The sequence below is a fragment of the Ostrea edulis genome, chromosome 7 (genome assembly GCF_947568905.1).
Source record: "Ostrea edulis chromosome 7, xbOstEdul1.1, whole genome shotgun sequence".
Classification (NCBI taxonomy): domain Eukaryota; kingdom Metazoa; phylum Mollusca; class Bivalvia; order Ostreida; family Ostreidae; genus Ostrea; species Ostrea edulis.
Window position 1 is genome coordinate 24,329,529 of NC_079170.1, and position 15,068 is coordinate 24,344,596.

At 34.9% G+C, this 15,068-nt stretch overlaps 2 protein-coding genes across 5 annotated transcripts in view; one reads left to right on the plus strand and one right to left on the minus strand.

The window, feature by feature from the left end:
* LOC125656602 (uncharacterized) overlaps positions 1 to 7,683 on the plus strand; it is a 50,670-nt gene extending 42,987 nt beyond the window's left edge. The window contains exons 20-31 of the mRNA XM_056145624.1: positions 2,278 to 2,388; positions 2,797 to 2,973; positions 3,183 to 3,385; positions 3,785 to 3,935; positions 4,472 to 4,643; positions 4,814 to 4,926; positions 5,025 to 5,138; positions 5,354 to 5,455; positions 5,863 to 5,959; positions 6,098 to 6,144; positions 6,478 to 6,528; positions 7,047 to 7,683. Coding sequence (XP_056001599.1) covers positions 2,278 to 2,388; positions 2,797 to 2,973; positions 3,183 to 3,385; positions 3,785 to 3,935; positions 4,472 to 4,643; positions 4,814 to 4,926; positions 5,025 to 5,138; positions 5,354 to 5,455; positions 5,863 to 5,959; positions 6,098 to 6,144; positions 6,478 to 6,528; positions 7,047 to 7,152 — 1,444 coding nt within the window. The 3' untranslated portion in view covers positions 7,153 to 7,683. The remainder of the gene's footprint in view (positions 1 to 2,277; positions 2,389 to 2,796; positions 2,974 to 3,182; positions 3,386 to 3,784; positions 3,936 to 4,471; positions 4,644 to 4,813; positions 4,927 to 5,024; positions 5,139 to 5,353; positions 5,456 to 5,862; positions 5,960 to 6,097; positions 6,145 to 6,477; positions 6,529 to 7,046) is intronic.
* A 170-nt stretch (positions 7,684 to 7,853) lies between these two features.
* LOC125653502 (serine/threonine-protein kinase TBK1-like) overlaps positions 7,854 to 15,068 on the minus strand; it is a 44,682-nt gene continuing 37,467 nt past the window's right edge. For all 4 annotated transcript variants that reach the window (XM_048883034.2, XM_048883033.2, XM_056143757.1 and 1 more), the window contains 3 exons: positions 10,103 to 10,224; positions 9,512 to 9,583; positions 7,854 to 9,035 (listed from right to left, as the gene is read on the minus strand). In XM_048883034.2, the coding sequence (XP_048738991.1) occupies positions 9,002 to 9,035; positions 9,512 to 9,583; positions 10,103 to 10,224 (228 nt within the window). In that variant the 3' untranslated portion in view covers positions 7,854 to 9,001. The remainder of the gene's footprint in view (positions 9,036 to 9,511; positions 9,584 to 10,102; positions 10,225 to 15,068) is intronic.

Sequence of the window (15,068 nt, forward strand, 5' to 3'; positions counted from 1 at the left end):
ATGTTAATGTTAGTAAATACAGAAACAGAGAAGATGTTAGTGTTAGTAAATACAGAAACAGAGAAGATGTTAGTGTTAGTAAATACAGAAACAGAGAAGATGTTAGTGTTAGTAAATACAGAAACAGAGAAGATGTCAGTGTTAGTAAATACAGAGACAGAGAAGATGTTAGTGTTAGTAAATACAGAAACAGAGAAGATGTTAATATTAGTAAATACAGAAACAGAGGATATGTTAGTGTTAGTAAATACAGAAAAGATGTTAATGTTAGTAAATACAGAAACAGAGAAGATGTTAGTGTTAGTAAATACAGAAACAGAGAAGATGTTAGTGTTAGTAAATACAGAAATAGAGAAGATGTTAGTGTTAGTAAATAGAGAGACAGAGAAGATGTTAGTGTTAGTAAATACAGAAACAGAGAAGATGTTAGTAAATACAGAGAAGATGTTAGTGTTAGTAAGTACAGAAAAGATGTTAGTGTTAGTAAATACAGAGAAAATGTTAGTACTAGTTAATACAGAGAAAATGTTAGTGTTAGTAAATACAGAGAAAATGTTAGTGTTAGTAAATACAGAGAAAATGTTAGTGTTAGTAAATACAGAGAAGATGTTAGTGTTAGTAAATACAGAGACAGAGAAGATGTTAGTGTTAGTAAATACAGAAACAGAGAAGGTGTTAGTGTTAGTAAATACAGAAATAGAGAAGATGTTAGTGTTAGTAAATAGAGAGACAGAGAATATGTTAGTGTTAGTAAATAGAGAGACAGAGAATATGTTAGTGTTAGTAAATACAGAAAAGATGTTAATTTTAGTAAATACAGAAACAGAGAAGATGTTAGTGTTAGTAAATACAGAAACAGAGAAGATGTTAGTGTTAGTAAATACAGAAATAGAGAAGATGTTAGTGTTAGTAAATAGAGAGACAGAGAATATGTTAGTGTTAGTAAATAGAGAGACAGAGAATATGTTAGTGTTAGTAAATACAGAAAAGATGTTAATGTTAGTAAATACAGAAACAGAGAAGATGTTAGTGTTAGTAAATACAGAAACAGAGAAGATGTTAGTGTTAGTAAATACAGAAACAGAGAAGATGTTAGTGTTAGTAAATAGAGAGACAGAGAATATGTTAGTGTTAGTAAATAGAGAGACAGAGAATATGTTAGTGTTAGTAAATACAGAAACAGAGGATATGTTAGTGTTAGTAAATACAGAGACAGAGAAGATGTTAGTGTTAGTAAATACAGAGACAGAGAAGATGTTAGTGTTAGTAAATACAGAAACAGAGGATATGTTAGTGTTAGTAAATACAGAGAAGATGTTAGTGCTAGTAAATACAGACACAGAGAAGGTGTTAGTGTTAGTAATACAGAGAAGATGTTAGTGTTAGTAAATACAGAGACAGAGAAGATGTTAGTGTTAGTAAATAGAGAGACAGAGAAGATGTTAGTGTTAGTAAATACAGAGACAGAGAAGATGTTAGTAAATACCATATACAATGACTTAAACATGTTAACTAGTGTTAATGAATACCAAAATACAGACAGATATACAGTGAAGATGTTAGTGTATTGAAATGATAAAAATAGTTACTGTTGGGAAATCATGAAAATTACACAGAGGCACATGGAAGATGTTCCGGTAAGGAAATAATAGAACACTGAAAATGTTAGAAAATTACGAAATAGGTACCAAGTACTAAAAATGTTATTGGAGTTTGAAAATGAATGTGATAATATTAATGTTGGCAATAATTTTTGAATTGGTGTACCTGATAAAAGATCAAATTTAAATTAGCTGAATATATGTACATATATTGATAAACTTGCATGATTTCTATTTTGTAGTACACTGCTTAGACTCTTCTTACATAAATGTTTAAAATAGATTCTTTCATAGTATCGATATGCCATATTACGTAACAATGTCTAGACTAGGGCTATTTTAAGACCCCGGTAATTCTGACGGACATAAAACACGCTTTAAACACGTGAAATGTAGTGTGGTGCCGAGGTTATGATGATAAGAAAATTCAATGAATTTTACTAAAGATGTATAGTTCAATGAAGAAAGTATTCTATTGATATTGGTGTCAGAGTATGATGTTCTGTGTATGTATAGTAGTACTACAGAATAACGATAGACAATGTTGTGAAGCAATGAATATAAGGCGAGAAACAGGGAAGTTTAAAGAGCTTGTGTTCAGGCCGTTTGTATAATATGTATACATACAATAAAATATGTTCAAACCAATGCATCAAAGATTACGATTTTATTTCAGGTTCATAATGATCTCTAGAAAACCAGACCAAGCGATATATGGTCGACAAAACTATCCTAACGGGAGAATAGAGTATTATAAAGAAATCCCTCTACATTGTAACATTTCTAGGTAGGTAATTCACCAAGAAAATATATGAAAATCTTGAACAAAGAATCCGTTTAAAATGACGGATGTCTCATAATTTTGGTTCCGGGTAATACAGCGTTCCGGTCGGATACCCGGAACTAAATTATGTGTTAGGTGTGTCATTCCTTTTCTTGTACTCGATGCTTGCAACAGTCTACTTGTATATTTCGATTCCTGGGCTTAAATTGAGGGTTGTGCACTCCCACTGAACAACTCATTTTTTGAATTCATTTTTAAAAAAATTTCACCCGAGTCATACATGTATGTAGATATCATGTAATATATAACATCGAGACAAAAACCCACCTTACATTCAAGAAAGAGGTCATACGTTTGTTCGAATTGAATTCTAGATAACTTTCCTGAATTCAAAACCGATCTTTCTTGCAGGGGATTACGCCCGTTTGTGGTGACAATTATCCGGGGTTTATTGAGGACAGACTCATCGCAGTGGACGCTGGACACATTCTGTATGGAGGCTGACCACATGAATAACTTGACACCTCATGTTGTTTTAGATCTAGCGTCTCTTGCATATTTTCAGTGTTACACTGAACCCTCATGCACGTACGGATGAATATTAATGTATTAAAATGGTTTATCTTACAACGTATGTTAAACATCATTTCGCAAAATATGACAAGATTAGTATGTTGGCATTACCAATTGATTAAAAGGTTTATCAATAAAAATTCAGTTTTAAAAGATGTTACCTCAACAATTACTATCTGTTAACTTAAATAGTGGTATTTATATTGGATTCCATTACGTTGCAGTATCGACAGGTTTCTGAAAACTGTATCAGAATCAATGGGCATTGGAACAAACATCAGATCAAGCATTTCTTATAATGGACTACCACTCGGGGACGTTGTGGGCTCTAGTACGGTAGCTAAATGGCCAACCACTTCAAAGGAAAGACCGCTCGTTTTGATGTCTTCCGCCAACGCGCAAACTGATTGGTCCAATTCATCATTACGTAAGTCAATTTCTTTCATCAACCATGTCAACTAGACATTTCAAGGTTCGATATTTTTAAAAGCCTTTGGATGCATCGGATGTATTTGAATGATACATTCAATGGGGAGTGGCCTATAAATCTGATCTAGAATATCAAGTTTTAGTTACCTATTGAAGACGCACATCAATGAGGCCATGGCATTAAACTGAAGCACTGCCAATAATTTAACCCGGATGTGTAAATTAAAGAATTAATAGGTTTTTTTGGGACATATATGTATCAAAAATTCGACTTACGTCATTATGTCAATGCTTTAATGTCCTAAATTTCTGAGAACCATTAACACATTTTACTGGAATAATTCTGAAAAAAAAGATGCAACGAAATCTGTTCAATGAATGTTCCATTGTCTTACAGCTTCCGTCCCGTCATACCCAGACACTGCCAGTGTAGCAGACGACAGGAGAATCGCCAGGAGACATCTGACGGTGTCCTGGAAATTCATGATGATCACAGAACAATTTTTCCTGTTAATAAATGTTGTTCGACTCTCAGTGCAGTCCAATGTGTGAGTAAAAGGTTTCTCAGTGACTTACGCACAAATATGCCGACGTATAGGTGATTTTAATTAGAACGATGACTTGATCTAAAATGAGAATCTGGGTGGCAATTCAGAGGGATCCCAACAGGTACTTTTGATAAAGGCCATTTTGTTAGGAGGGGTACACAAATGATTGATCAATTGAAATCCGTATTTTTCACAAACAGGTTTCGGATTTATAAATCTGATATAGGATCCCCCCCCCCCCCCCCCTGATTTTCACAATGTATTCCTTTCTCTGAGTAATTAAGAGTTTCATTACAAGTGAACACATCTAAGATCTGTGGTCCTGGAGTTTATAGCCGACAAAACATTATCACTATGTCAAAGTTCATCAGAATCAATCCTAACCAAGTAGTCGTGAGAAACTATATAACAACTTTAAAACATTAAACCATATATATTAAACGTGTTCTTACAATTATGTCGATACTGGTGCTCTTGTGTTGTAGAGATGATCTGACAACGTACCAGATAAACTGAAGACGTTTTTTGTGTTGTAGAGATGATCTTATTAACAGTCTGACTACGTACGAGATAAAACTGAATACTAGTGAAGAATTATTCACGTCGGATTCGGATCGTTTAAGTCTGTGTCAGTCGCTCCAGTTGGATCCGTCAATGGCTGATTACGTCGGAAACAGACGACAGGGCGCGATACTGAAGAAAAAACAAGTATATCTACTTTTATAAAAGTCAATACCATTGGAATGCATGTGTAACACACTATAAACTTATATCCTTCATAAATAATTACTGAACTAATATGATTTACATACGCTAATATTTTATTGAATTCAGAGGAATTAATCAAATTTCGAAAGTGATAATTTTTTTTTATGTAGATAGGACTATTGAAACAACAAATCCGCACAGTGTGTGTTCAGCTTAGATCAACGGTATCCTCATTTCGGGATCAAACCTGTTGGAACATTTACGAATCGAAAGTTGGCAGCATGTAAGTCCTCATTTGTTTCGGTTAAATCCCATGCATTGTTGCAGGAAAATTGTAGCAGTATCTACCATGAAAAGCCATTTTATATTTGATTGAAACAGAAAACAAAAGGCGCTTCATTACTTTCACGAGGTGGAGAAGATGTGGAAACAAGTGCGTGACAGAAAGGCTGGGAATGTTAGCGACGCGGAGAACCTGCTCAGACTAGCAGAAAGGTACGGATGCGTTTCAAACACTGAGAGAATATCCAAAACATAAACTCCATACAGCCCAGCAGGCAGAAATTTACAGTACATACATAATTTGAATGAAACACTATATCAATTACAGATCATTAATAATCACTCACCTATATAGTTTAAAAGTTTTGCATCCATATACTTTTAAAATGACACTGAAGCATACACAGAGCCATCTTCTGTATTTTCAGGAAACAATTGCAAGCCATTTCCAGATCAATAGTTTACCAGCACCAGTCTGTATTTGTAGCATGTAGAGATGATATAGTCAATCATATCAAAAGCTGGATTAGGTGAGTGTAAGGTGAAGATAACGGACAGTGATCAATCTCATAAGTGAGTGTTTTACTGGTATGTCAGTGTGTCTGCCTGGAGGAGGTGAATATCATTCATAGAACTGGTATCTTTCAAAAGTTTTATTATAAAATATTTACATTTCCAGGGGTCCGTGTTTGCCCAGCTCTCTGTTTTGTATTGCTTATAGGAGTTATGAGGTTGATCACTGTTCGTTATCTTCGCTTTCATTTCCAATGTTTTTGCCTCAATATATTTACAAATTGTAATGATAGGCATTGCAGTAGGCGTCTGGTCAGTACTGTATGCAATAAGTAAGGATATCAAAGGCAAAACCATTAGAACAGTGTTCATATATCACAGGGAAAATTTCACTTCGTTAACACAGAAGTCTTCTTTAAAACAGGAATCATCTAAAAGTTAAAGAGAAATTAAGCAATCTGGAGATGCACTTTACAAATATGGAAAATATACGAAAGAAATTTACCGAGGACATAGTTTTTGTAAGTATCTGCTTAATATATATATATATATATATATATATATATATATATATATATTATATCATAGAGGATCTGTTGTTTTTATTTCAAATTTCAAATAAACTCTTTGATAACGGTGTGAATTCTTCCATTTTCTAGGTATCAGCATACACTCTGAAACCTAAAGAATTTCCATCTAGAAATGGGTATTACTTTAATTATAGTTTTTACAATATCAAATTCCAAAGTGTAAATTAATATACATGTATGTCATAAATGCATTTCTTCAATAGATATTTATTCAATTTGTATCATAGTTGCGTTTTTCTAAATGTAAAAATGCAATTGACATCTCTTACAATGTGCTAGAATACTTTATTAGGTTTTTTTTGGTTGATTTTCACACAATTTATATCGGAATTCATTTATCTCCATATCCACATGCATATATAAATCACTTAACATGAAACAAAAAATACATTGGTCTTTGGCCAAGTACCGATGTATATGTACAAAACTAAATATTCTGTTTTGTTTAGAAGGGGAATCACGAGAGGCATTCTCGATCAGCACAGATCTAACTCTGAAAGGTACTTCAGTTTTTCTTTTTTCTCCGATGAACCGTCATTCTAATCCTTGAACGAAATAAAAAATGTGCGTTTGACACGAACCCAGCTTTTTATATCTTGCTCACGCAGTTACGATGGATAACCAAGGCTATTGGTCACTATTCTGATAACATGCAATCTGAATCATGTCCAATGCATATTACCCACATATCTAGATTAGCTCATGAATAGTTTATTTCTGTACTGATCCCTTTTTAAAGGTGTAAATTAGTTTCAAGATTTTCGAGAATAAAAAAAAATATGCACATTGAAATCTATAAAACATATTTTGTTTAATAATCTTGAAACCGTTAACAAAATATATTTATATAGAAATGTAAGTTTTAAAAAAATCTTTAATATTGTTATCGAATATTTCATTACTTTGAATGCAAGTGATATTTAAATGAGTATTGAGGAAAGTGATATAGGGTTGTTTTCTCTTCTTTTTTTTTTTTTTTTGAATTTTAATCTAAACACATCTTTTGATTCACATTCAGATTGATGGGTTTGATATCAGACGTAAAGGTTCTCGCGATGACAGACGGGGAATTCCCTGACGAGAAAGGCGACGAAACAGCCGATGATTTGCATCTATTTGGGTGACTAAAATGACACAAGAGTTTCACGTGATTCACATCGCAACCTTCCTTGATAGCCTCTGCCAATATCCGGATACCCACGAGTTGTTATGGCGTGATCCACAGTAACTAGGCCAAAAACACTACTTAAATAATTTGTGAGATTTGAATTTCACAGTCACGCCCTAGGAAGTTGTTATTAATGGTAACAGCGCACACTGGAAAGATCAGTAGTCATACAATTTAAAACAACACGGAAGTACAAATCTCACCGATTCAACAACGACCACAGGGAGAGATTACGAGACGGAAGAGTGTCAGTGTTATGTGCTTTGTGTTTACAGTGACGTTGTGATCCGTGACTAACAATTTTTAAAGTTTTGGAAATTTGGAGATGTTAAGGAACAACTTTGGGCTTCGATAACAGAAGGTCATTGAGTATATATTTGCACTGCCTTTTGGTATACATGTACGTGTTTTTCTAGTCCTGAAACCATCTAATATACAAAACATGTACCATGCCTTGCGATACCACGCATGTATGTTGCAAAGAGAAGGAACGAGTTTTTTCTTTCTTTTTCCCCACAAAATCACTATAGGTATAACCCGAGTCCGCAGTGTTTAACCCCAATCTACACATGGGTGCGCGTTTGAAATTACCGGCAACATAAATTTGTATAATCTAAAACGATTCTACTCCAAAGGCCCTCTAATAAAGAAGTCATATCCCAGTAAAAATATAATTTTATATCATAAGCAGGCAATAATATGAGATCCATAAATCTCAAAGTTCAACAATCGCTAAACAGTTTTAAAAATTTAAAATGATATGTACAGTATAATTTAACACAAAATTAAAGTTCACATAAACTGTAACTTTCACATAGTAGAAATAACAATATTCTCTCTCTCTCTCTCTCTCTCTCTCTCTCTCTCTCAAAAATCACTTCCCAGGAGTTCATTCATTAAAATGTCTCTGAATATATCACAGTCATGGAAATTGAATGAATTAACAACACTTTCTTTATTGCTCTTCAGCAGCATTCTCATCATACAACAGTCATGTGGTGTAAAGGGTTTTGTACATTGTACTGCCCACTGTTTACTGTAATTTTTCAGTAGATGGGTTGAAATCACCATTCCCCCATTGAGCTAGCTGAATAAGGTACATTTAAGATATAAATTTCAGTTCTGAAGATACACAGGGAATGATCTGCGACCCTTCACGACATTATACAAATATTCACATTTTATTTTCATTTCTGTCGGAATACTCCCAACCGTAAAAACAGTCGTACTATATTTAACAAGATTCCTACGCACATTGTTCACATTCATGAGGAAATGTCAATCATTTCAATTGGTTTTAAAGTTATCCTTAGTAAAACATTGGAAATGTTAATATTGGAACATGTGTACCACGTTTTAAGCACTAAATGACATGCATATGAATGTAAAATCCAATGTGCACATCGTAGACTATGTGGTTATAATGTAACGAGTAAACGTTTTACAGGGCTGCTACTTCATCTACCTTAAGATCTTTTTGTTTTCACTTCTGATGTTTAGCCTGATTTGAAGAAACATTCTCATTATAGTAATATGCTCGCATCAATCACTGCCTACAAACGTTTTGTCTCCAATCCACGAATTATTGACCGTGGTTTAATCCATGAATTATTGACCGTGGTTTAATCCACGAATTATTGACCGTGGTTTACATTTGACTATAACCACAGATTAACTGACCACCGCTACAGTCGATTTCTAGGGGAAATCAGCATTTAAAGGACGGAGTCTGAGGCATCGCTGCATTGCTTCTCAGTCTGTGCATCAAACGTTTTTGGCCAGATTTAGAATGCTCTTCTGTGACATCACACGTCATTTTCAATTATGTGTTTCTCGGTGCTGAAATAAACGTACAATAAAAAAAATTCATAACGAGTTAGATCCCAGGATCGTGAAACATCTCAAGTCAACATCTGAACATCTGCGATAAAATTATTGAAAAGTCAATCATTCCAAACTAAAGTTGATATTCGATATTGATTCATCAGTGTCTGCAAATTAAAGAGTTTCAGTTCAAAAGTCATGAACACCATACAAGTGATTGAACATTTGACTGAAGTCTGAGTTTGTTGCACTGATCTCGGGGCTGGTCTCCTGTTGGCGTTAATGTTCTACATAGTTTTAAATTTGATGTGTTTTCACCTCGTTCTAAATTTCCGCATTATGTCAAGACTATAACTGTCTTATATTCCCGACAGATTTACCCCTCGGTGAAAATAGCGAAAATAAGACTACATACAGTATATATAAATAACATTCAGCCATTGTGATAAATATTACCTAACAACACACAACCATTATTTTAATATACCCACCTGTTTATTATTTTGGAATTTTCGTCTACATGCTGAGTGATAGCTAACACATCCAACCCCACAGACTCTAACCTGAAAGTAGCAAGAAACAGAAAATAGAATCTGACTGGGCAAAGTCACTGGTACAGTGTAACTGCCAAATGTGCATCGATTAAAATGTTCATCGATTAAAAAACTGACATTGGGTAAGTTCATCTTGCTTTCGCTAGAATTACAGTCAAAGGTAGATCTTTTCTCGCTCCTATTCTAACCGGCGAAGCTATCGGAGCGAGTCGAGATTGGCTCAAATAACTACATCAGAGTTCGTGAGGCCCGTGGAACATTTTATAATTATACAGTGTGGAGATGGGGCCCGTGGAACACTTCATAATTATACAGTGTGGAGATGAGGTCCATGGAACATTTTATAATTATACAGTGTGGAGATGAGGCCCGTGGAACACTGTATAATTATACAGCGTGGAGATGAGGTCCATGGAACACTTTATAATTATACAGTGTGTAGATGAGGCCCGTGGAACACTTTATAATTATACAGTGTAGAGATGAGGCCCGGGGAACACTTTATAATTATATAGTGTGCATGCTTACCTATTGTTGATTTTGTTGATGAGGTCCACGGAATGTTTCCGTTTCTGATGGTCGTTGTTGCTGGTTTTAAAGTTTGGTTCACATACAATCTCATGCATACTGCCTATCATCGCTTTAGAGAACTAAATCATAAATAGAAAGAAAAAAGATACCTAAAACAAGATGCATTTTTCAAACACTTGGCCCTCAAGTGCGCATGGCCATATTCAACTGTGGCAAAATTAACCTCTAATCTATCATATACAAGAAACTTTGACCTTGAATTTTCCACTCACCATGTTTAAAGTATCCATCTTGTCCATAGATCAAACATAAAGATCAAACAACTAAAAACAATACATCTCCTTGGATTTTCGATTTCAGGGGCATATAAACACAAAGATTGTATTCCAAACTGGCCTTAAGAGGCAAAATTCAAGTGAAGTAACTAAGAGCACTTTTCTATAATTTGTTAGTGCAGTATCAATACAATATCCTGGTGTAATACATGTATTTTGTGTGCAGGCCATCATAGTTCACTCAAGATTTTCCATGATTACGAGAGGCAATAATATAAGCAATTCATGAACTTATTCTCAAGGAAAACATGAGCGCAAGGAACAAATGGTACATGAGGACTACCTGCTCTTTCTATTAAAATATCTATTTACTTTCAATTTAGTATCAATAACACTAAAGAAGATGTTATTTAAGTGTTTTACAAATAAACACTATATACCAAGTTTGACCCTGCCCTGGGGTCAGAACCCCTACCCCGGGGATCATGAAATTACAATTTTGGTACAGACTTTCCTCCTCTACATCACTATGCATTTAGATTTTCTTACACGTGTGTGGTTCTTAAGAAGACGATTTTTGAAAATTGGTCAAATTTGGGCAGTATTTGTCCCACCCTTACTAACGCCCCACGGGTGCAGTAAACCCAAAATTTACAATTTGTCCCCCCTTCTTCCAAGGATGCTTCATACCAAATTTGAAAAGAACAAGTTAAAAAGGTCTATAGTTCACACATTTAATAACTGACCATTTTGGCCCCGCCCTGATACCAAAACCCCTACCTCTGGGATCATCAACTTTACAATTTTGGTAAAGGACTACCTGTTCTTTCTAAATATCTATTTGTTTTACACATAAACACTATATACCAAGATTGGCCCCGTCCTGGGTCAGAACCCATACCCCAGGGATCATGAAATTTACAATTTTGGTAGAGACCTTCCAGCTCTACATCACTATGCATTCAGTTGTTTTTTTTAACACGTGCAGTTGTAGAGAAGATTTTTGAAAATTTATCAATTTTGGGCAGTTTCTGCCCTACCCCATGGGCCCTGGAGTCCTGAAATTTATAATCTTTGTCCCCTTTGTCCCAAAGATGCTTCATATCAAATAAGAAAAGAATTGGACAGGTAGTTATCAAGAAGTTAAAAATCTTGAATTGTTAATGCACGACGAAGGACGACAACCAATTGCAATAGTTCACCTGAGTAAACTCAGGTGACCTAATAAAATGTTCGATTGGAAAAATAAGAACAGTATTTTAACAGATGTGCAGTTTGGTTTCAGAAGTGGGCTTTCAACAATGGATGCAATATTTGCTCTGCACACTATAATTAAACGGTCTTTCTTTAAATTGTAGGAATCAATTTCATTGTTCATTTTGGAAGACACTTGATTCTATAGATAGAGCCAAATCTATGGAAGAAACTCAATTAGGTGTGACTGGGGAGCATAAGATTCTCCCTACAGTAATGTTAACATGAAAGGGGAAGATAACGAACAGTGATCAATCTCATAAATCCCGCAAGCAATACAAAATAGATAGTTGGGCAAACACGGACCCCTGGACACACCAGAGGTGGGATCAGGTGCCTAGGAGGAGTATGCATCCCCTGTCGACTGGTCACACCCGGCGTGAGCCCTATATCTTGATCAGGTAAACAGAGTTATCCGTAGTCAAAATCAGTGTGCCACGAACCATCTAACAATTGGTATGAAACACATCAGACAGCATTTGACCCAATGATAGGTTGCATTGGCAAACTAGATCGTTATAACAACCATAGAATTTACGAAATGCTGACTTTAAACGAGACTGTTGAAACCCCTGTACCATCAACTTGTTTGTCAGTAGCTTGTTTCGATTCAAAAACTTACTATACGTGTGTAAAATACCATGGTTTTACAAAACGACATGGACTTTTACAAGGAGAGGTTTATCACCACTTTTGTTCTAGATATATAGCGATGATACTGAAAACAAATTTATAAAGGATGTTTGTAAGGCTCATTACTACAACTATTTAAAACGAACTTGGCATTACTTCCACTTTTTGGTAAGCATACCTATACTCCAACTGCCCTTTCAAAGACGAAATTCTTCAAAATCATGCTTCAGTTTTAGACACATTTAATATCCCAGTCAATGGGTCGAATGAATATGAGTTACCGTACCTATACTGGATTCCTAAACTACATAAAACCCCTTACAAAGATACATTGCTGGATCCAGTAAGTGCTCTACCAAGCCCCTATCTTTGATCCTCACGAAAATATTAACTGCTGTGAAGGAGAAATTTCAAACTTACTGTGCGACTACATATGCCAGAAGTGGTGTTAATCATATGTGGATTCTAAAAAATTCTAAAGAACTTTTAGTAAACTTGAAATCACACAATTTTTCCTAAATCAATAACACCAAAACCTATGACTTTTCAACACTTTATACGACCATTCCTTGTGATAAATTAAAGACTAGACTTTTTGACATCATAGACAGTTGTTTCATCAACAAAAATGGAAAACGGAAAAATTCATATCTAGTGATCAGTCATCCCAAAAATTACTTTGTTAAACACTTGGGACCACTCTAATTCCATGCACAAGCACTCTGAAGTTGATATAAACAAGAGGCCCATGGGCCTAGAATCGCTCTTCTGATACATTATAGAACAGGCAAAAATTCTCACTAACCACGATTCATCAATTAACAAAGTTTGATGATGTTAAGTCAAATAGTACCTAAAAATTTAAATGTAACTGTCCAAAAGTAAGTCACGGTGACCTACTTTTGGTCGACACACTGAAGATTCAAGATGCATCAACTGACAAGTCAAATAGTATTCAAATATAGCCGTCAAATTCCAACAGAAGGCCACAATGACCTACTTTTTGGTTGACACACTCCAAAGACTCAATATGCATCAACTGACAAAGTTTGATAACTGAAGTCAAATAGTATCTGAAATATTCAGATATAAACGTCAAATTCCAAAAGTAGGTCACAGTGACCTACTTTTTGGTCGACACACTCTGAAGACTCAAGACCCATCAACTGACAAAGTTTGATGATTGTAAGTCAAATAGTATCTGAAATATTCAAATATGGCCGTCAAAATCCAAAAATAGATCACGGTGACCTACTTTTTAGTCAACACACTCTGACGACTCAACATGCATCAACTGACAAAGTTTGATAATTGTAAGTCAAATAGTATCTGAAATATTAAAATATAGCCGTCAAATTCCAAAAGTAGGTCACGGTGACCTACTTTTTGGTCAACAAACTATGAAGACTCAAGATGCATCAACTGACAAAGTTTGATGATCCTAGCTTTCGTAGTGTCCAAAATATGCATCTAAAATTGAAAATGTGAAATTTGAATGTCTGAAAAATTCAAAAAGTAGGTCACTGTGACCTACTTTTTTATATATATGTTTCGAGGCCTCTAGACGCATCAACTTACAAGGTTTGATGATTCTAAACCTCTCGGTATCTGAAATAACAACCTAAAAATAAAAATGTATTCATAAATGATTAGCCATAAAATTCAGAAAGTAGGTCATGGTGGCATACTTTTCACATGATGCAGTTCAAGGTCTCATGATCCATCAACTGACAACTTTTGATGATCATAGGCTCAAAAGTGTCCAAGATATGCATCAAAATCCATTTAATAATAATTACCTGCGAAATTCAAAAAGTAGGTCACCCTGACCTACTTTTGAGACAACATGATATTAGGTCTTAAGATGCATCAACTGACAAAATTTGATGATCCTAGTCATTATACAAAGCAAAATATCAAAGTTTTAACAAAACAAAATTTAAGGTAAACTTTGAAGTGACCTTGAGACTGCACCCTTTGCCCCAGGATGATGCCTTGAACAATTTTTTATCTACAACCTATCCTCATATTTATGCATAAGTTTGGTGATAATTTGCCCCGTGGTTCTTGAGAAGAAGATTTTTTAGCAACCACACCTTTTGTTTGCATTTTCCTAATTATCTCCCCTTGTTAAAGGGTCACAAACCTAATTTTAGTACAAATGAAAGCCCTTGGGCCAAGGATACCCTGTGAAAATTTGACAACAACTGGCCAAGGGGTTCTTGAGATATAGCCCTTTTTCCAAAAAGTTGATGCACACCGCACACCAGACATAAGGCCATATGATTAGCTCTTTGAGCCTTCGGCTCGGAAGAGCTAAAAATATGCTAGAGTTCCTCGTTGACAATATCTTCGTGGTCTTTGGTGATTAGGTCTTCCAACAGTCTATTGGAATTTCCATGGGTACGAATTGTGCTCCTTTGTTAGCTGACATGTTTCTATTTTCATATGAAACGGAATTTGTTCAAATACTTCTACACGAGAAGAAAAAATCTCTTGCTGTGGCCTTCAATTCGACATTTAGATATATTGATGACGTTTTGTCTATTAACAATAATAACTTTCATTCATATGTCAATTTGATATATCCCTGTGAGCTCAAAATAAAGGACACCACAGAGTTGTCCACTTCTGCTTCATATTTAGATATTTTATTGAAAGTAGACATTAAGGACACACTGACAACTCAGCTGTATGACAAACGGGATGCTTTCAGCTTCTCCATCATAACTTCCCATATCAATGTCCCAATATTCCATTATCATCTGCATATGATGTTTATATCTCTCAACTGATTCGAT